The sequence below is a fragment of the Oncorhynchus masou genome, unplaced genomic scaffold, assembly GCF_036934945.1.
Source record: "Oncorhynchus masou masou isolate Uvic2021 unplaced genomic scaffold, UVic_Omas_1.1 unplaced_scaffold_1467, whole genome shotgun sequence".
NCBI classification, from domain to species: domain Eukaryota; kingdom Metazoa; phylum Chordata; class Actinopteri; order Salmoniformes; family Salmonidae; genus Oncorhynchus; species Oncorhynchus masou.
Window position 1 is genome coordinate 24581 of NW_027004660.1, and position 22849 is coordinate 47429.

Genomic DNA, 22849 nt, shown 5'->3' on the forward strand with positions numbered 1-22849 from the left:
TTCTGGTAGTTCACTGAATCCTGTCTCTAATTGGACAGAGATCCTTCTGGTAGTTCACTGAATCCTGTCTCTAATTGGACAGAGATCCTTCTGGTAGTTCACTGAATCCTGTCTCTAATTGGACAGAGATCCTTCTGGTAGTTCACTGAATCCTGTCTCTAATTGGACAGAGATCCTTCTGGTAGTTCACTGAATCCTGTCTCTAATTGGACAGAGATCCTTCTGGTAGTTCACTGAATCCTGTCTCTAATTGGACAGAGATCCTTCTGGTAGTTCACTGAATCCTGTCTCTAATTGGACAGAGATCCTTCTGTAAGTTCATTGATTCCTGTCTCTAATTGGACAGAGATCCTTCTGGCAGTTCACTGAATCCTGTCTCTAATTGGACAGAGATCCTTCTGGTAGTTCACTGAATCCTGTCTCTAATTGGACAGAGATCCTTCTGGTAGTTCACTGAATCCTGTCTCTAATTGGACAGAGATCCTTCTGGCAGTTCACTGAATCCTGTCTCTAATTGGACAGAGATCCTTCTGGTAGTTCACTGATTCCTGTCTCTAATTGGACAGAGATCCTTCTGGTAGTTCACTGAATCCTGTCTCTAATTGGACAGAGATCCTTCTGGTAGTTCACTGAATCCTGTCTCTAATTGGACAGAGATCCTTCTGGCAGTTCACTGAATCCTGTCTCTAATTGGACAGAGATCCTTCTGGTAGTTCACTGAATCCTGTCTCTAATTGGACAGAGATCCTTCTGGTAGTTCACTGAATCCTGTCTCTAATTGGACAGAGATCCTTCTGGTAGTTCACTGAATCCTGTGTCTAATTGGACAGAGGTCCTTCTGGTAGTTCATTGATTCCTGTCTCTAATTGGACAAGGACAGAGATCCTTCTGGTAGTTCATTGATTCCTGTTTTCTAATTGGACAGAGATCCAATTCAAATTTTATTGGTCACATACACATGGTTAGCAGATGTTAATGCGAGTGTAGCGAAATGCTTGTGCTTCTAGTTCCGACAATGCAGTAATAACCAACGAGTAATCTAACCTAACAATTCCAAAACTACTATCCCTTTACACTTGTGTGTATAAGGTAAAGAATATGTACATAAAGATATATGGATGAGCGATGGCCGAACGGCCATATATAACCCATATCAACATATTAAGTGGCATTGTTTAAAGTGACTAGTGATACATTTTTCATCAATTTTGAATTATTAAAGTGGCTGGAGTTGAGTCAGTGTGTTGGCAGCAGCCACTCAATGTTAGTGGTGGCTGTTTAACAGTCTGATGGCCTTGAGATAGAAGCTGTTTTTCAGTCTCTCGGTCCCAGCTTTGATGCACCTGTACTGACCTCGCCTTCTGGATGATACCGGGGTGAACAGGCAGTGGCTCGGGTGGTTCTTGTCCTTGATGATCTTTATGGTAATTCATTGATTCCTGTCTCTAATTGGACAGAGATCCTTCAGTTCACTGATTCCTGTCTCTAATTGGACAGAGATCCTTCAGTTCACTGATTCCTGTTTCTAATTGGACAGAGATCCTTCAGTTCACTGATTCCTGTCTCTAATTGGACAGAGATCCTTCAGTTCACTGATTCCTGTCTCTAATTGGACAGAGATCCTTCTGGTAGTTGACTGATTCCTGTCTCTAATTGGACAGAGATCCTTCAATTCCCTGATTCCTGTCTCTAATTGGACAGAGATCCTTCAATTCCCTGTTTAGTTATCACCACGGTAGGTGTGTGTCTCAGTGTCCAGGTGTGTACAGGACCAGATCCCTGTTTAGCTAGCACCACGGTAGGTGTGTCTCAGTGTCCAGGTGTACAGGACCAGATCCCTGTTTAGTTATCACCACGGTAGGTGTGTCTCAGTGTCCAGGTGTGTACAGGACCAGATCCCTGTTTAGTTATCACCACGGTAGGTGTGTCTCAGTGTCCAGGTGTGTACAGGACCAGATCCCTGTTTAGCTAGCACCACGGTAGGTGTGTCTCAGTGTCCAGGTGTGTACAGGTGTCTCCAGATAGCGTAGTAGTGTGTAGCTGCTCCCATGGCAACGAACAGGTGCCAGATGGCGTGAGCGAATGGGACGACTCCATCGCTCTTAAAGAAGGCCACACCCACTACGTAGAAAATCCCACCCACCGCCAGCTCACACAAACCTGCCCTGTCCGCCTGCAACAAACACACACAAGATCGGGGTTTAGGGGATAAACTCCTTTGAAAACTTGAACATTGACTTTAGGTAAATGTTTCTGGACAATCAATGGTGTGTGTGTGTTACCATGGACAGGATGACAAGTGCAGGCCCCGCCCCCATGGCCACGTATCCTAGTAACTCCAACAGTTTATACCTGCAGGGAGTGACATCACCTGAGATTATTAACGTCAGGGAGAATGGTGTGTGTGTACATGCGAGCGTGTGTGTACATGCGAGCGTGTGAGTGTGTGTGTGTGTGGTACCTCTCGTGGAAGTAGAAGACGTATGTGGAGCCGATAACTGCCATGATCCAGATAATCCATCGCATGTGACTCGACCACGGACCCAACTCCCTCAGCATCAACCTAGAAACACATGACCACGGACCCAACTCCCTCAGCATCAACCTAGAAACACATGACCACGGACCCAACTCCCTCAGCATCAACCTAGAAACGCATGACCACGGACCCACCTCCCTCAGCATCAACCTAGAAACGCATGACCACGGACCCAACTCCCTCAGCATCAACCTGAAACACATGACCACGGACCCAACTCCCTCAGCATCAACCTAGAAACACATGACCACGGACCCAACTCCCGCAGCATCAACCTAGAAACACATGACCACGGACCCAACTCCCTCAGCATCAACCTAGAAACACATGACCACGGACCCAACTCCCTCAGCATCAACCTAGAAACACATGACCACGGACCCAACTCCCGCAGCATCAACCTAGAAACACATGACCACGGACCCAACTCCCTCAGCATCAACCTAGAAACACATGACCACGGACCCAACTCCCTCAGCATCAACCTAGAAACACATGACCACGGACCCAACTCCCTCAGCATCAACCTAGAAACACATGACCACGGACCCAACTCCCTCAGCATCAACCTAGAAACACATGACCACGGACCCAACTCCCTCAGCATCAACCTAGAAACACATGACCACGGACCCAACTCCCTCAGCATCAACCTAGAAACACATGACCACGGACCCAACTCCCTCAGCATCAACCTAGAAACACATGACCACGGACCCAACTCCCTCAGCATCAACCTAGAAACACATGACCACGGACCCAACTCCCGCAGCATCAACCTAGAAACACATGACCACGGACCCAACTCCCGCAGCATCAACCTAGAAACACATGACCACGGACCCAACTCCCGCAGCATCAACCTAGAAACACATGACCACGGACCCAACTACCTCAGCATCAACCTAGAAACACATGACCACGGACCCAACTCCCTCAGCATCAACCTAGAAACACATGACCACGGACCCAACTCCCTCAGCATCAACCTAGAAACACATGACCACGGACCCAACTCCCTCAGCATCAACCTAGAAACACATGACCACGGACCCAACTCCTCAGCATCAACCTAGAAACACATGACCACGGACCCAACTCCCTCAGCATCAACCTAGAAACACATGACCACGGACCCAACTCCCTCAGCATCAACCTGAAACACATGACCACGGACCCAACTCCTCAGCATCAACCTAGAAACACATGACCACGGACCCAACTCCTCAGCATCAACCTAGAAACACATGACCACGGACCCAACTCCCTCAGCATCAACCTAGAAACACATGACCACGGACCCAACTCCTCAGCATCAACCTAGAAACACATGACCACGGACCCAACTCCCTCAGCATCAACCTAGAAACACATGACCACGGACCCAACTCCCTCAGCATCAACCTAGAAACACATGACCACGGACCCAACTCCCCAGCATCAACCTAGAAACACATGACCACGGACCCAACTCCCTCAGCATCAACCTAGAAACGCATGACCACGGACCCAACTCCCGCAGCATCAACCTAGAAACACATGACCACGGACCCAACTCCCGCAGCATCAACCTAGAAACACATGACCACGGACCCAACTCCCTCAGCATCAACCTAGAAACACATGACCACGGACCCAACTCCCTCAGCATCAACCTAGAAACACATGACCACGGACCCAACTCCCTCAGCATCAACCTAGAAACACATGACCACGGACCCAACTCCCTCAGCATCAACCTAGAAACACATGACCACGGACCCAACTCCGCAGCATCAACCTAGAAACACATGACCACGGACCCAACTCCCTCAGCATCAACCTAGAAACACATGACCACGGACCCAACTCCCTCAGCATCAACCTAGAAACGCATGACCACGGACCCAACTCCCTCAGCATCAACCTAGAAACGCATGACCACGGACCCAACTCCCTCAGCATCAACCTAGAAACGCATGACCACGGACCCAACTCCCGCAGCATCAACCTAGAAACACATGACCACGGACCCAACTCCCGCAGCATCAACCTAGAAACACATGACCACGGACCCAACTCCCTCAGCATCAACCTGAAACACATGACCACGGACCCAACTCCCTCAGCATCAACCTAGAAACACATGACCACGGACCCAACTCCCTCAGCATCAACCTAGAAACACATGACCACGGACCCAACTCCCTCAGCATCAACCTAGAAACACATGACCACGGACCCAACTCCTCAGCATCAACCTAGAAACACACAACTCCTTCTGTCTCAGTATGGGGAACTTCATATGGAAGGTGTACGACAGTGTGATTGGTGGAATAAGTGGGTGGATCATAATCGACGGATGAAACATCAGCGCTCTGTGATTGGTCAGAAAGTTTTGATTGAGCGGTGTTGTTTTTTGTTTGTTAACGCGTTTTCATTGGTCAGTTCCTGTGTAGCGATAATGATGCTTTGTTCACGTAGTTTAGGAGAACTAACGTAGCAGGTTAGGAGAATTAGCGTAGCAGGTTAGGAGAATTAATGTAGCAGGTTAGGAGAATTAATGTAGCAGGTTAGGAGAATTGATGTAGCAGGTTAGGAGAATTAATGTAGCAGGTTAGGAGAATTGACATAGCAGGTTAGGAGAATTAACGTAGCAGGTTAGGAGAATTAATGTAGCAGGTTAGGAGAATTAACGTAGCAGGTTAGGAGAATTGACATAGCAGGTTAGGAGAATTAATGTAGCAGGTTAGAGAACTAACGTAGCAGGTTAGGAGAATTAATGTAGCAGGTTAGGAGAATTAGCGTAGCAGGTTAGGAGAATTAATGTAGCAGGTTAGGAGAATTGATGTAGTTGGTTAGGAGAATTGACATAGCAGGTTAGGAGAATTAATGTAGCAGGTTAGGAGAATTAGCGTAGCAGGTTAGGAGAATTAATGTAGCAGGTTAGAGAATTAACGTAGCAGGTTAGGAGAATTGACGTAGCAGGTTAGGAGAATTAACGTAGCAGGTTAGGAGAATTGACGTAGTTGGTTAGGAGAATTGACATGTAGAATTAATGTAGCAGGTTAGGAGAATTAATGTAGCAGGTTAGGAGAATTAGCGTAGCAGGTTAGGAGAATTAATGTAGCAGGTTAGAGAATTAGCGTAGCAGGTTAGGAGAATTGACGTAGCAGGTTAGGAGAATTGACATAGCAGGTTAGAGAATTAATGTAGCAGGTTAGAGAACTAATGTAGCAGGTTAGGAGAATTAGCGTAGCAGGTTAGGAGAATTAACGTAGCAGGTTAGGAGAATTGACATAGCAGGTTAGGAATTAATGTAGCAGGTTAGGAGAACTAACGTAGCAGGTTAGGAGAATTAATGTAGCAGGTTAGGAGAACTAACGTAGCAGGTTAGGAGAATTAATGTAGCAGGTTAGGAGAATTAACGTAGCAGGTTAGGAGAATTGACGTAGCAGGTTAGGAGAATTAGCGTAGCAGGTTAGAGAATTAATGTAGCAGGTTAGGAGAATTAGCGTAGCAGGTTAGGAGAATTGACGTAGCAGGTTAGGAGAATTAGCGTAGCAGGTTAGGAGAATTAATGTAGCAGGTTAGGAGAATTAGCGTAGCAGGTTAGGAGAATTAACGTAGCAGGTTAGGAGAATTGACGTAGTTGGTTAGGAGAATTGACGTAGTTGGTTAGGAGAATTGACATAGCAGGTTGGGAGAATTGATGTAGCAGGTTAGGAGAATTAATGTAGCAGGTTAGGAGAATTAATGTAGCAGGTTAGGAGAATTGACGTAGCAGGTTAGGAGAATTGACGTAGTTGGTTAGGAGAATTGACGTAGTTGGTTAGGAGAATTGACATAGCAGGTTAGGAGAATTGATGTAGCAGGTTAGGAGAATTGATGTAGCAGGTTAGGAGAATTAACTTAGCAGGTTAGGAGAATTGACGTAGCAGGTTAGGAGAATTGACGTAGCAGGTTAGGAGAATTAATGTAGCAGGTTAGGAGAATTGACGTAGCAGGTTAGGAGAATTGATGTAGCAGGTTAGGAGAATTGATGTAGCAGGTTAGTTATTAACGTAGCAGGTTAGAGAATTGACTTAGCAGGTTAGGAGAATTGACTTAGCAGGTTAGGAAAACTAATGTAGCAGGGGGTGTACACACACATATCTAAAAGGGGTGTACACACACACACACACCTACCAGGGGATGTACACACACACACACACACACACACACCTACCAGGATGTACACACACACACCTACCAGGGCGTGTACACACACACACACACACATCTAAAAGGGGTGTACACACACACACCTACCAGGGGTGCACACACACACACACACACCTACCAGGGGATGTACACACACACCTACCAGGGCGTGTACACACACACACATCTAAAAGGGGGTGTACATACACACCTACCAGGAGGTGCACAAACACACACACACACCTACCAGGGGTGTACACACACACACACACCTACCAGGGGATGTACACACACACACCTACCAGGGCGTGTACACACACACACACACATCTAAAAGGGGTGTACACACACACACTACCAGGGGGTGCACACACACACACACACACCTACCAGGGGGTGTACACACAAACACACACACCTGCCAGGGGGTGTACAGACACACACCTACCAGGGGGTGTATACACACATCTACCAGTGGGTGTATACACACACACACCTACCAGGGGTGTATACACACACACCTACCAGGGGTGCACACACACACACCTACCAGGGGGTGCACACACACACACACCTACCAGGGGTGTACACACACACACACCTACCAGGGGGTGTACACACACACCTACCAGGGGTACACACCAGGGGGTGTACACACACAAACACACACCTACCAGGGGTGTACACACACACACACCTACCAGGGGTGTACACACACACACCTACCAGGAGGTGTATACACACACACCTACCAGGGGGTGTATACACACACACCTACCAGTGGGTGTATACACACACACCCACCTACCAGTGGGTGTATACACACACACACCTACCAGGGGGTGTATACACACACACCTACCAGGGGATGTACACACACACACACACACCTACCAGGGGGTGTATACACAAACACACACACACACCTACCAGGGGGTGTATACACAAACACACACACACACCTACCAGGGGGTGTACACACACACACACCTACCAGGGGGTGTACACACACACACACCTACCAGGGGTGTACACACACACACCTACCAGGGGGTGTATACACACACACACACCTACCAGGGGTGTACACACACACACCTACCAGGTGGTGTATACACACTTACCAGGGGGTGTATACACACACACACCTACCAGGGGGTGTATACACACACACACACCTACCAGGGGGTGTACACACACACACCTACCAGGGGGTGTATACACACACCTACCAGGTGGTGTATACACACTTACCAGGGGGTGTATACACACACACACACACCTACCAGGGGGTGTAGGAAGCAGCGATGAAGAAGTAGATGGCCATTCTGTCACACATGTGGAAACGCTGCTCCACTCTACTGTAGAGAGACACACAGTTAGTATACACACACACAGTTAATATACACACACAGTTAATATACACACACACAGTTAATATACACACACACAGTTAGTATACACACACAGTTAATATACACACACACAGTTAGTATACACACACACAGTTAGTATACACACACAGTTAATATACACACACACAGTTAGTATACACACACACAGTTAATACACACACACAGTTAATATACACACACACAGTTAATATACACACAGTTAGTATACACACACACAGTTAGTATACACACACAGTTAGTATACACACACAGTTAATATACACACACAGTCAATATACACACACAGTTAGTATACACACACACAGTTAGTATACACACACACAGTTAGTATACACACACAGTTAATATACACACACACAGTTAATATACACACACACACACAGTTAGTATACACACACACACAGTTAGTATACACACACAGTTAATATACACACACACACACAGTTAGTATACACACACACACACAGTTAGTATACACACACAGTTAATATACACACACACAGTTAATATACACACACACACACAGTTAGTATACACACACAGTTAATATACACACACACAGTTAATATACACACACACACACAGTTAGTATACACACACAGTTAATATACACACACAGTTAATATACACACACAGTTAGTATACACACACAGTTAGTATACACACACACAGTTAATATACACACACAGTTAGTATACACACACAGTTAGTATACACACACAGTTAGTATACACACACACAGTTAGTATACACACACACAGTTAATATACACACACACAGTTAGTATACACACACAGTTAATATACACACACACAGTTAGTATACACACACAGTTAGTATACACACATACAGTTAGTATACACACATACAGTTAATATACACACACACAGTTAGTATACACACACGCAGTTAGTATACACACACGCAGTTAATATACACACACACAGTTAATATACACACACACAGTTAGTATACACACACAGTTAATATACACACACACAGTTAGTATACACACACAGTTAGTAAACACACACACAGTTAGTATACACACACACAGTTAATATACACACACACAGTTAGTATACACACACACAGTTAATATACACACACACAGTTAGTATACACACATACAGTTAATATACACACATACAGTTAATATACACACACACAGTTAATATACACACACACAGTTAGTATACACACACAGTTAGTATACACACACAGTTAGTATACACACACACAGTTAGTTCTTATACATGGTTATACACGGTTATTATACCTAGTTATTATACACTCAGTTATTATACTTGGTTATTATATTATTATACACAGTTATGAGTAACCATCACGCTGCATTTTGGTCCGCTCCTCCTTCAACAGAAGAAAGCCGTTACAGACTGTCTGTTCCTTGGTAGAAATGAATGAACTTATCGTCAGACTGGCTAGAATGCTTATCTACACAGGAAGACCTTGGCTCGGTCATAAATTATATTAAATTGGTAGGGAGACGATGTGGGAAGGCTTGAGATACTGCCTTTGTACCAGGTTGGGAGAAGAGACGGGTTGGTACTGGAACTAATGACGTCATTTTCAGTTTATAACCTGTGGTAAACTGTATCGTGTTCACTACTCTCGAGAATAAACGCTACTGATTGATTTTGAGACTGGTCTCTGTCCATTTTATGCAAATAAGGGTCTTACAAATTCTTAGGAGTGGGCAGAGTGTTTAATTAAATTAGTTAAATAAAACATAAAGGAATTTAATTCCTGTAACAGATGAACCTGGAAAAGATTCCCGAAGCAAGCTGGTCCTGGGGCTCTGTTCACAAACACAAACAGACCCCACAGAACCCCAGGACAGCAACACAATTAGACTCAACCAAATCATGTGAAAACAAAAAGATATTTACTTTGGAAAGAATTAACAAAAAAACAGAGCAAACAAGAATGCTCTTTGGCCCTAAACAGAGAGTACACAGTGGCCTGACCACTGTGAGAGAGTACACAATACCTGACCACTGTGACTGACCCACAATGAACAGAAGCTTTGACTATGTACTGTGAGCATAGCCTTGCTATTGAGAAAGGTCACACTGTTGGCTCTCAAGAGAAGACAGGCTATGTGCACACTGCCCACAAAATGATGTGGAAACTGAGCTGCATTTCCTAACCTCCTGTCCAATGTATGACCATATTAGAGACACAAATTTCCCTCAGATTACACAGATCCACAAATAATTTGAAAACATATCCAATTTTGATAAAGTCCCATATCTACTGGGTGAAATACCACAGTGTTCAATCACAGCAGCAAGATTTGTGACCTGTTGCCACAAGAAAAGGGCAACCAGTGAAGAACAAACACCAGTGTAAATACAACCCATATTTATGCTTATTTATTTTCCCTTGTGTACTTTAACCATTTGGACATCGTTACAACACTGTATATAGACATATGACATTTGAAATGTCTCTATTCCTTTGGAACTTCTGTGAGTGTAATGTTTACTGTTCAGTTTTTGTTGTCTATTTCATCTATTTCACTTGCAATGTAAACATATGTTTCCCACACCAATAAAGCCCCTTAAATTGATTTTGAAATTGAGATAAAGACTGAGATACTAACTAGAGGTGTCTGATGTTCCAGACCACGGTGTGAAACAGAGAGACTAACTGGAGGTGTCTGATCAGAGAGACTAACCGGAGGTGTCTGATCAGAGAGACTAACCGGAGGTGTCTGATCAGAGAGACTAACCGGAGGTGTCTGATCAGAGATACTAACTAGAGGTGTCTGATGTTCCAGACCACGGTGTGAAACAGAGAGACTAACTGGAGGTGTCTGATCAGAGAGACTAACCGGAGGTGTCTGATCAGAGATACTAACCGGAGGTGTCTGATGTTCCAGACCACGGTGTGAAACAGAGAGACTAACCGGAGGTGTCTGATCAGAGAGACTAACCGGAGGTGTCTGATCAGAGATACTAACTAGAGGTGTCTGATGTTCCAGACCACGGTGTGAAACAGAGAGACTAACCGGAGGTGTCTGATCAGAGATACTAACTAGAGGTGTCTGATGTTCCAGACCACGGTGTGAAACAGAAAGACTAACCAGAGGTGTCTGATCAGAGAGACTAACCGGAGGTGTCTGATCAGAGATACTAACTAGAGGTGTCTGATGTTCCAGACCACGGTGTGAAACAGAGAGACTAACTGGAGGTGTCTGATCAGAGATACTAACCGGAGGTGTCTGATGTTCCAGACCACGGTGTGAAACAGAGATACTAACCGGAGGTGTCTGATCAGAGAGACTAACCGGAGGTGTCTGATCAGAGAGACTAACCGGAGGTGTCTGATCAGAGATACTATCCGGAGGTGTCTGATCAGAGAGACTAACCGGAGGTGTCTGATCAGAGGGACTAACCGGAGGTGTCTGATGTTCCAGACCACGGTGTGAAACAGAGAGACTAACTGGAGGTGTCTGATCAGAGAGACTAACCGGAGGTGTCTGATCAGAGATACTAACCGGAGGTGTCTGATGTTCCAGACCACGGTGTGAAACAGAGAGACTAACTGGAGGTGTCTGATCAGAGAGACTAACCGGAGGTGTCTGATCAGAGATACTAACTAGAGGTGTCTGATGTTCCAGACCACGGTGTGAAACAGAGAGACTAACTGGAGGTGTCTGATCAGAGAGACTAACCGGAGGTGTCTGATCAGAGAGACTAACCGGAGGTGTCTGATCAGAGATACTAACTAGAGGTGTCTGATGTTCCAGACCACGGTGTGAAACAGAGAGACTAACCGGAGGTGTCTGATCAGAGAGACTAACCGGAGGTGTCTGATCAGAGATACTAACTAGAGGTGTCTGATGTTCCAGACCACGGTGTGAAACAGAGAGACTAACCGGAGGTGTCTGATCAGAGATACTAACTAGAGGTGTCTGATGTTCCAGACCACGGTGTGAAACAGAAAGACTAACCAGAGGTGTCTGATCAGAGAGACTAACCGGAGGTGTCTGATCAGAGATACTAACTAGAGGTGTCTGATGTTCCAGACCACGGTGTGAAACAGAGAGACTAACTGGAGGTGTCTGATCAGAGATACTAACCGGAGGTGTCTGATGTTCCAGACCACGGTGTGAAACAGAGATACTAACCGGAGGTGTCTGATCAGAGAGACTAACCGGAGGTGTCTGATCAGAGAGACTAACCGGAGGTGTCTGATCAGAGATACTATCCGGAGGTGTCTGATCAGAGAGACTAACCGGAGGTGTCTGATCAGAGGGACTAACCGGAGGTGTCTGATGTTCCAGACCACGGTGTGAAACAGAGAGACTAACTGGAGGTGTCTGATCAGAGAGACTAACCGGAGGTGTCTGATCAGAGATACTAACCGGAGGTGTCTGATGTTCCAGACCACGGTGTGAAACAGAGAGACTAACTGGAGGTGTCTGATCAGAGATACTAACCGGAGGTGTCTGATGTTCCAGACCACGGTGTGAAACAGAGATACTAACCGGAGGTGTCTGATCAGAGAGACTAACCGGAGGTGTCTGATCAGAGAGACTAACCAGAGGTGTCTGATCAGAGATACTATCCGGAGGTGTCTGATCAGAGAGACTAACCGGAGGTGTCTGATCAGAGGGACTAACCGGAGGTGTCTGATGTTCCAGACCACGGTGTGAAACAGAGAGACTAACTGGAGGTGTCTGATCAGAGAGACTAACCGGAGGTGTCTGATCAGAGATACTAACCGGAGGTGTCTGATGTTCCAGACCACGGTGTGAAACAGAGAGACTAACTGGAGGTGTCTGATCAGAGAGACTAACCGGAGGTGTCTGATCAGAGATACTAACTAGAGGTGTCTGATGTTCCAGACCACGGTGTGAAACAGAGAGACTAACTGGAGGTGTCTGATCAGAGAGACTAACCGGAGGTGTCTGATCAGAGAGACTAACCGGAGGTGTCTGATCAGAGATACTAACTAGAGGTGTCTGATGTTCCAGACCACGGTGTGAAACAGAGAGACTAACCGGAGGTGTCTGATCAGAGAGACTAACCGGAGGTGTCTGATCAGAGATACTAACTAGAGGTGTCTGATGTTCCAGACCACGGTGTGAAACAGAGAGACTAACCGGAGGTGTCTGATCAGAGATACTAACTAGAGGTGTCTGATGTTCCAGACCACGGTGTGAAACAGAAAGACTAACCAGAGGTGTCTGATCAGAGAGACTAACCGGAGGTGTCTGATCAGAGATACTAACTAGAGGTGTCTGATGTTCCAGACCACGGTGTGAAACAGAGAGACTAACTGGAGGTGTCTGATCAGAGATACTAACCGGAGGTGTCTGATGTTCCAGACCACGGTGTGAAACAGAGATACTAACCGGAGGTGTCTGATCAGAGAGACTAACCGGAGGTGTCTGATCAGAGAGACTAACCGGAGGTGTCTGATCAGAGATACTATCCGGAGGTGTCTGATCAGAGAGACTAACCGGAGGTGTCTGATCAGAGGGACTAACCGGAGGTGTCTGATGTTCCAGACCACGGTGTGAAACAGAGAGACTAACTGGAGGTGTCTGATCAGAGAGACTAACCGGAGGTGTCTGATCAGAGATACTAACCGGAGGTGTCTGATGTTCCAGACCACGGTGTGAAACAGAGAGACTAACTGGAGGTGTCTGATCAGAGAGACTAACCGGAGGTGTCTGATCAGAGATACTAACTAGAGGTGTCTGATGTTCCAGACCACGGTGTGGAACAGAGAGACTAACTGGAGGTGTCTGATCAGAGAGACTAACCGGAGGTGTCTGATCAGAGATACTAACTAGAGGTGTCTGATGTTCCAGACCACGGTGTGAAACAGAGAGACAATCCGGAGGTGTCTGATCAGAGATACTAACCGGAGGTGTCTGATCAGAGATACTAACCGGAGGTGTCTGATCAGAGATACTAACCGGAGGTGTCTGATCAGAGATACTAACCGGAGGTGTCTGATCAGAGATACTAACCGGAGGTGTCTGATCAGAGAGACTAACCGGAGGTGTCTGATCAGAGATACTAACTAGAGGTGTCTGATCAGAGATACTAACCGGAGGTGTCTGATCAGAGAGACTAACCGGAGGTGTCTGATCAGAGAGACTAACCGGAGGTGTCTGATCAGAGAGACTAACCGGAGGTGTCTGATCAGAGATACTAACCGGAGGTGTCTGGTCAGAGAGACTTACCGGAGGTGTCTGATCAGAGATACTAACCGGAGGTGTCTGATCAGAGATACTAACCGGAGGTGTCTGATCAGAGATACTAACCGGAGGTGTCTGATCAGAGATACTAACCGGAGGTGTCTGATCAGAGATACTAACCGGAGGTGTCTGATCAGAGAGACTAACCGGAGGTGTCTGATCAGAGATACTAACTAGAGGTGTCTGATCAGAGATACTAACCGGAGGTGTCTGATCAGAGAGACTAACCGGAGGTGTCTGATCAGAGAGACTAACCGAGGTGTCTGATCAGAGAGACTAACCGGAGGTGTCTGATCAGAGATACTAACCGGAGGTGTCTGGTCAGAGAGACTTACCGGAGGTGTCTGATCAGAGAGACTAACCGGAGGTGTCTGATCAGAGATACTAACTAGAGGTGTCTGATGTTCCAGACCACGGTGTGAAACAGAGAGACAATCCGGAGGTGTCTGATCAGAGATACTAACCGGAGGTGTCTGATCAGAGATACTAACCGGAGGTGTCTGATCAGAGATACTAACCGGAGGTGTCTGATCAGAGATACTAACCGGAGGTGTCTGATCAGAGATACTAACCGGAGGTGTCTGATCAGAGAGACTAACCGGAGGTGTCTGATCAGAGATACTAACTAGAGGTGTCTGATCAGAGATACTAACCGGAGGTGTCTGATCAGAGAGACTAACCGGAGGTGTCTGATCAGAGAGACTAACCGGAGGTGTCTGATCAGAGAGACTAACCGGAGGTGTCTGATCAGAGATACTAACCGGAGGTGTCTGGTCAGAGAGACTTACCGGAGGTGTCTGATCAGAGATACTAACCGGAGGTGTCTGATCAGAGATACTAACCGGAGGTGTCTGATCAGAGATACTAACCGGAGGTGTCTGATCAGAGATACTAACCGGAGGTGTCTGATCAGAGATACTAACCGGAGGTGTCTGATCAGAGAGACTAACCGGAGGTGTCTGATCAGAGATACTAACTAGAGGTGTCTGATCAGAGATACTAACCGGAGGTGTCTGATCAGAGAGACTAACCGGAGGTGTCTGATCAGAGAGACTAACCGGAGGTGTCTGATCAGAGAGACTAACCGGAGGTGTCTGATCAGAGATACTAACCGGAGGTGTCTGGTCAGAGAGACTTACCGGAGGTGTCTGATCAGAGATACTAACCGGAGGTGTCTGATCAGAGATACTAACCGGAGGTGTCTGATCAGAGAGACTAACCGGAGGTGTCTGATCAGAGATACTAACTAGAGGTGTCTGATCAGAGATACTAACCGGAGGTGTCTGATCAGAGAGACTAACCGGAGGTGTCTGATCAGAGAGACTAACCGGAGGTGTCTGATCAGAGAGACTAACCGGAGGTGTCTGATCAGAGATACTAACCGGAGGTGTCTGGTCAGAGAGACTTACCGGAGGTGTCTGATCAGAGATACTAACCGGAGGTGTCTGATCAGAGATACTAACCGGAGGTGTCTGATCAGAGATACTAACCGGAGGTGTCTGATCAGAGATACTAACCGGAGGTGTCTGATCAGAGATACTAACCGGAGGTGTCTGATCAGAGAGACTAACCGAGGTGTCTGATCAGAGATACTAACTAGAGGTGTCTGATCAGAGATACTAACCGGAGGTGTCTGATCAGAGAGACTAACCGAGGTGTCTGATCAGAGAGACTAACCGGAGGTGTCTGATCAGAGAGACTAACCGGAGGTGTCTGATCAGAGATACTAACCGGAGGTGTCTGGTCAGAGAGACTTACCGGAGGTGTCTGATCAGAGAGACTAACCGGAGGTGTCTGATCAGAGATACTAACTAGAGGTGTCTGATGTTCCAGACCACGGTGTGAAACAGAGAGACAATCCGGAGGTGTCTGATCAGAGATACTAACCGGAGGTGTCTGATCAGAGATACTAACCGGAGGTGTCTGATCAGAGATACTAACCGGAGGTGTCTGATCAGAGATACTAACCGGAGGTGTCTGATCAGAGATACTAACCGGAGGTGTCTGATCAGAGAGACTAACCGGAGGTGTCTGATCAGAGATACTAACTAGAGGTGTCTGATCAGAGATACTAACCGGAGGTGTCTGATCAGAGAGACTAACCGGAGGTGTCTGATCAGAGAGACTAACCGGAGGTGTCTGATCAGAGAGACTAACCGGAGGTGTCTGATCAGAGATACTAACCGGAGGTGTCTGGTCAGAGAGACTTACCGGAGGTGTCTGATCAGAGATACTAACCGGAGGTGTCTGATCAGAGATACTAACCGGAGGTGTCTGATCAGAGATACTAACCGGAGGTGTCTGATCAGAGATACTAACCGGAGGTGTCTGATCAGAGATACTAACCGGAGGTGTCTGATCAGAGAGACTAACCGGAGGTGTCTGATCAGAGATACTAACTAGAGGTGTCTGATCAGAGATACTAACCGGAGGTGTCTGATCAGAGAGACTAACCGGAGGTGTCTGATCAGAGAGACTAACCGGAGGTGTCTGATCAGAGAGACTAACCGGAGGTGTCTGATCAGAGATACTAACCGGAGGTGTCTGGTCAGAGAGACTTACCGGAGGTGTCTGATCAGAGATACTAACCGGAGGTGTCTGATCAGAGATACTAACCGGAGGTGTCTGATCAGAGATACTAACCGGAGGTGTCTGATCAGAGATACTAACCGGAGGTGTCTGATCAGAGATACTAACCGGAGGTGTCTGATCAGAGAGACTAACCGGAGGTGTCTGATCAGAGATACTAACTAGAGGTGTCTGATCAGAGATACTAACCGGAGGTGTCTGATCAGAGAGACTAACCGGAGGTGTCTGATCAGAGAGACTAACCGGAGGTGTCTGATCAGAGAGACTAACCGGAGGTGTCTGATCAGAGATACTAACCGGAGGTGTCTGGTCAGAGAGACTTACCGGAGGTGTCTGATCAGAGATACTAACCGGAGGTGTCTGATCAGAGAGACTAACCGGAGGTGTCTGATCAGAGAGACTAACCGGAGGTGTCTGATCAGAGAGACTAACCGGAGGTGTCTGATCAGAGATACTAACCGGAGGTGTCTGGTCAGAGAGACTTACCGGAGGTGTCTGATCAGAGATACTAACCGGAGGTGTCTGATCAGAGATACTAACCGGAGGTGTCTGATCAGAGAGACTAACCGGAGGTGTCTGATCAGAGATACTAACTAGAGGTGTCTGATCAGAGATACTAACCGGAGGTGTCTGATCAGAGAGACTAACCGGAGGTGTCTGATCAGAGAGACTAACCGGAGGTGTCTGATCAGAGAGACTAACCGGAGGTGTCTGATCAGAGATACTAACCGGAGGTGTCTGGTCAGAGAGACTTACCGGAGGTGTCTGATCAGAGATACTAACCGGAGGTGTCTGATCAGAGATACTAACCGGAGGTGTCTGATCAGAGATACTAACCGGAGGTGTCTGATCAGAGATACTAACCGGAGGTGTCTGATCAGAGATACTAACCGGAGGTGTCTGATCAGAGAGACTAACCGGAGGTGTCTGATCAGAGAGACTAACCGGAGGTGTCTGATCAGAGATACTAACCGGAGGTGTCTGGTCAGAGAGACTTACCGGAGGTGTCTGATCAGAGAGACTAACCGGAGGTGTCTGATCAGAGATACTAACTAGAGGTGTCTGATGTTCCAGACCACGGTGTGAAACAGAGAGACTAACCGGAGGTGTCTGATCAGAGATACTAACTAAAGGTGTCTGATGTTCCAGACCACGGTGTGAAACAGAAAGACTAACCAGAGGTGTCTGATCAGAGAGACTAACCGGAGGTGTCTGATCAGAGATACTAACTAGAGGTGTCTGATGTTCCAGACCACGGTGTGAAACAGAGAGACTAACTGGAGGTGTCTGATCAGAGAGACTAACCGGAGGTGTCTGATCAGAGAGACTAACCGGAGGTGTCTGATGTTCCAGACCACGGTGTGAAACAGAGAGACTAACTGGAGGTGTCTGATCAGAGAGACTAACCAGAGGTGTCTGATCAGAGATACTAACTAGAGGTGTCTGATGTTCCAGACCACGGTGTGAAACAGAGAGACTAACTGGAGGTGTCTGATCAGAGAGACTAACCGGAGGTGTCTGATCAGAGATACTAACTAGAGGTGTCTGATGTTCCAGACCACGGTGTGAAACAGAGAGACAATCCGGAGGTGTCTGATCAGAGATACTAACCGGAGGTGTCTGATCAGCGAGACTAACCGGAGGTGTCTGATCAGAGAGACTAACCGGAGGTGTCTGATCAGAGATACTAACCGGAGGTGTCTGATCAGAGATACTAACCGGAGGTGTCTGATCAGAGAGACTAACCGGAGGTGTCTGATCAGAGATACTAACCGGAGGTGTCTGATCAGAGAGACTAACCGGAGGTGTCTGATCAGAGAGACTAACCGGAGGTGTCTGATCAGAGATACTAACCGGAGGTGTCTGATCAGAGATACTAACCGGAGGTGTCTGATCAGAGATTCTAACCTGAGGTGTCTGATCAGAGAGACTAACCGGAGGTGTCTGATCAGAGAGACTAACCGGAGGTGTCTGATCAGAGATACTAACCGGAGGTGTCTGATCAGAGAGACTAACCGGAGGTGTCTGATCAGAGAGACTAACCGGAGGTGTCTGATGTTCCAGACCACGGTGTGAAACAGAGAGACAATCCGGAGGTGTCTGATCAGAGAGACTAACCGGAGGTGTCTGATCAGAGAGACTAACCGGAGGTGTCTGATCAGAGAGACTAACCGGAGGTGTCTGATCAGAGAGACTAACCGGAGGTGTCTGATCAGAGATACTAACCGGAGGTGTCTGATCAGAGATACTAACCGGAGGTGTCTGATCAGAGAGACTAACCGGAGGTGTCTGATCAGAGAGACTAACCGGAGGTGTCTGATCAGAGAGACTAACCGGAGGTGTCTGATCAGAGATACTAACCGGAGGTGTCTGATCAGAGAGACTAACCGGAGGTGTCTGATCAGAGATACTATCCGGAGGTGTCTGATCAGAGATACTAACCGGAGGTGTCTGATCAGAGATACTAACCGGAGGTGTCTGATCAGAGATACTAACCGGAGGTGTCTGATCAGAGATACTAACCGGAGGTGACTGATCAGAAATACTAACCGGAGGTGTCTGATCAGAGATACTAACTAGAGGTGTCTGATGTTCCAGACCACGGTGTGAAACAGAAAGACTAACCAGAGGTGTCTGATCAGAGATACTAACCGGAGGTGTCTGGTCAGAGAGACTTACCGGAGGTGTCTGATCAGAGAGACTAACCGGAGGTGTCTGATCAGAGATACTAACTAGAGGTGTCTGATGTTCCAGACCACGGTGTGAAACAGAGAGACAATCCGGAGGTGTCTGATCAGAGATACTAACCGGAGGTGTCTGATCAGAGATACTAACCGGAGGTGTCTGATCAGAGATACTAACCGGAGGTGTCTGATCAGAGATACTAACCGGAGGTGTCTGATCAGAGATACTAACCGGAGGTGTCTGATCAGAGAGACTAACCGGAGGTGTCTGATCAGAGATACTAACTAGAGGTGTCTGATCAGAGATACTAACCGGAGGTGTCTGATCAGAGAGACTAACCGGAGGTGTCTGATCAGAGAGACTAACCGGAGGTGTCTGATCAGAGAGACTAACCGGAGGTGTCTGATCAGAGATACTAACCGGAGGTGTCTGGTCAGAGAGACTTACCGGAGGTGTCTGATCAGAGATACTAACCGGAGGTGTCTGATCAGAGATACTAACCGGAGGTGTCTGATCAGAGATACTAACCGGAGGTGTCTGATCAGAGATACTAACCGGAGGTGTCTGATCAGAGATACTAACCGGAGGTGTCTGATCAGAGAGACTAACCGGAGGTGTCTGATCAGAGATACTAACTAGAGGTGTCTGATCAGAGATACTAACCGGAGGTGTCTGATCAGAGAGACTAACCGGAGGTGTCTGATCAGAGAGACTAACCGGAGGTGTCTGATCAGAGAGACTAACCGGAGGTGTCTGATCAGAGATACTAACCGGAGGTGTCTGGTCAGAGAGACTTACCGGAGGTGTCTGATCAGAGATACTAACCGGAGGTGTCTGATCAGAGATACTAACCGGAGGTGTCTGATCAGAGATACTAACCGGAGGTGTCTGATCAGAGATACTAACCGGAGGTGTCTGATCAGAGATACTAACCGGAGGTGTCTGATCAGAGATACTAACCGGAGGTGTCTGATCAGAGATACTAACTAGAGGTGTCTGATCAGAGATACTAACCGGAGGTGTCTGATCAGAGAGACTAACCGGAGGTGTCTGATCAGAGAGACTAACCGGAGGTGTCTGATCAGAGAGACTAACCGGAGGTGTCTGATCAGAGATACTAACCGGAGGTGTCTGATCAGAGAGACTAACCGGAGGTGTCTGATCAGAGATACTAACCGGAGGTGTCTGATCAGAGAGACTAACCGGAGGTGTCTGATCAGAGAGACTAACCGGAGGTGTCTGATCAGAGAGACTAACCGGAGGTGTCTGATCAGAGAGACTAACCGGAGGTGTCTGATCAGAGATACTAACCGGAGGTGTCTGATCAGAGATACTAACCGGAGGTGTCTGATCAGAGATACTAACCGGAGGTGTCTGATCAGAGAGACTAACCGGAGGTGTCTGATCAGAGATACTAACTAGGTGTCTGATCAGAGATACTAACTAGAGGTGTCTGATCAGAGAGACTAACCGGAGGTGTCTGATCAGAGAGACTAACCGGAGGTGTCTGATCAGAGAGACTAACCGGAGGTGTCTGATCAGAGAGACTAACCGGAGGTGTCTGATCAGAGATACTAACCGGAGGTGTCTGGTCAGAGAGACTTACCGGAGGTGTCTGATCAGAGATACTAACCGGAGGTGTCTGATCAGAGATACTAACCGGAGGTGTCTGATCAGAGATACTAACCGGAGGTGTCTGATCAGAGATACTAACCGGAGGTGTCTGATCAGAGATACTAACCGGAGGTGTCTGATCAGAGAGACTAACCGGAGGTGTCTGATCAGAGAGACTAACCGGAGGTGTCTGATCAGAGATACTAACCGGAGGTGTCTGGTCAGAGAGACTTACCGGAGGTGTCTGATCAGAGAGACTAACCGGAGGTGTCTGATCAGAGATACTAACTAGAGAAAGTGTCTGATGTTCCAGACCACGGTGTGAAACAGAGAGACTAACCGGAGGTGTCTGATCAGAGATACTAACTAAAGGTGTCTGATGTTCCAGACCACAGAAAGACTAACCAGAGGTGTGAAGTCAGAGAGACTAACCGGAGGTGTCTGATCAGAGATACTAACTAGAGGTGTCTGATGTTCCAGACCACGGTGTGAAACAGAGAGACTAACTGGAGGTGTCTGATCAGAGAGACTAACCGGAGGTGTCTGATCAGAGAGACTAACCGGAGGTGTCTGATGTTCCAGACCACGGTGTGAAACAGAGAGACTAACTGGAGGTGTCTGATCAGAGAGACTAACCAGAGGTGTCTGATCAGAGATACTAACTAGAGGTGTCTGATGTTCCAGACCACGGTGTGAAACAGAGAGACTAACTGGAGGTGTCTGATCAGAGAGACTAACCGGAGGTGTCTGATCAGAGATACTAACTAGAGGTGTCTGATGTTCCAGACCACGGTGTGAAACAGAGAGACAATCCGGAGGTGTCTGATCAGAGATACTAACCGGAGGTGTCTGATCAGAGACTAACCGGAGGTGTCTGATCAGAGAGACTAACCGGAGGTGTCTGATCAGAGATACTAACCGGAGGTGTCTGATCAGAGATACAACCGGTGTCTGATCAGAGAGACTAACCGGAGGTGTCTGATCAGAGATACTAACCGGAGGTGTCTGATCAGAGAGACTAACCGGAGGTGTCTGATCAGAGAGACTAACCTGATCAGAGGTGTCTGATCAGAGATACTAACCGGAGGTGTCTGATCAGAGATACTAACCGGAGGTGTCTGATCAGAGATTCTAACCTGAGGTGTCTGATCAGAGAGACTAACCGGAGGTGTCTGATCAGAGAGACTAACCGGAGGTGTCTGATCAGAGATACTAACCGGAGGTGTCTGATCAGAGAGACTAACCGGAGGTGTCTGATCAGAGAAACAGACTAACCGGAGGTGTCTGATGTTCCAGACCACGGTGTGAAACAGAGAGACAATCCGGAGGTGTCTGATCAGAGAGACTAACCGGAGGTGTCTGATCAGAGAGACTAACTGGAGGTGTCTGATCAGAGAGACTAACCGGAGGTGTCTGATCAGAGAGATCAACCGGAGGTGTCTGATCAGAGATACTAACCGGAGGTGTCTGATCAGAGATACTAACCGGAGGTGTCTGATCAGAGAGACTAACCGGAGGTGTCTGATCAGAGAGACTAACCGGAGGTGTCTGATCAGAGAGACTGATGTCTGATCAGAGATACTA

At 47.2% G+C, this 22849-nt stretch overlaps 1 protein-coding gene across 1 annotated transcript in view; it reads right to left on the reverse strand.

The window, feature by feature from the left end:
* Positions 1 to 903: 903 nt before the first annotated feature.
* The window catches only part of LOC135530951 (monocyte to macrophage differentiation factor 2-like), a 28148-nt gene continuing 6202 nt past the window's right edge, over positions 904 to 22849 (reverse strand). Inside the window, exons 4-7 of the mRNA XM_064959120.1 lie at positions 8008 to 8082; positions 2462 to 2563; positions 2283 to 2352; positions 904 to 2173 (exon numbers count right to left, since the gene is read on the reverse strand). Of these exons, the coding sequence (XP_064815192.1) occupies positions 1991 to 2173; positions 2283 to 2352; positions 2462 to 2563; positions 8008 to 8082 (430 nt within the window). The 3' untranslated portion in view covers positions 904 to 1990. The remainder of the gene's footprint in view (positions 2174 to 2282; positions 2353 to 2461; positions 2564 to 8007; positions 8083 to 22849) is intronic.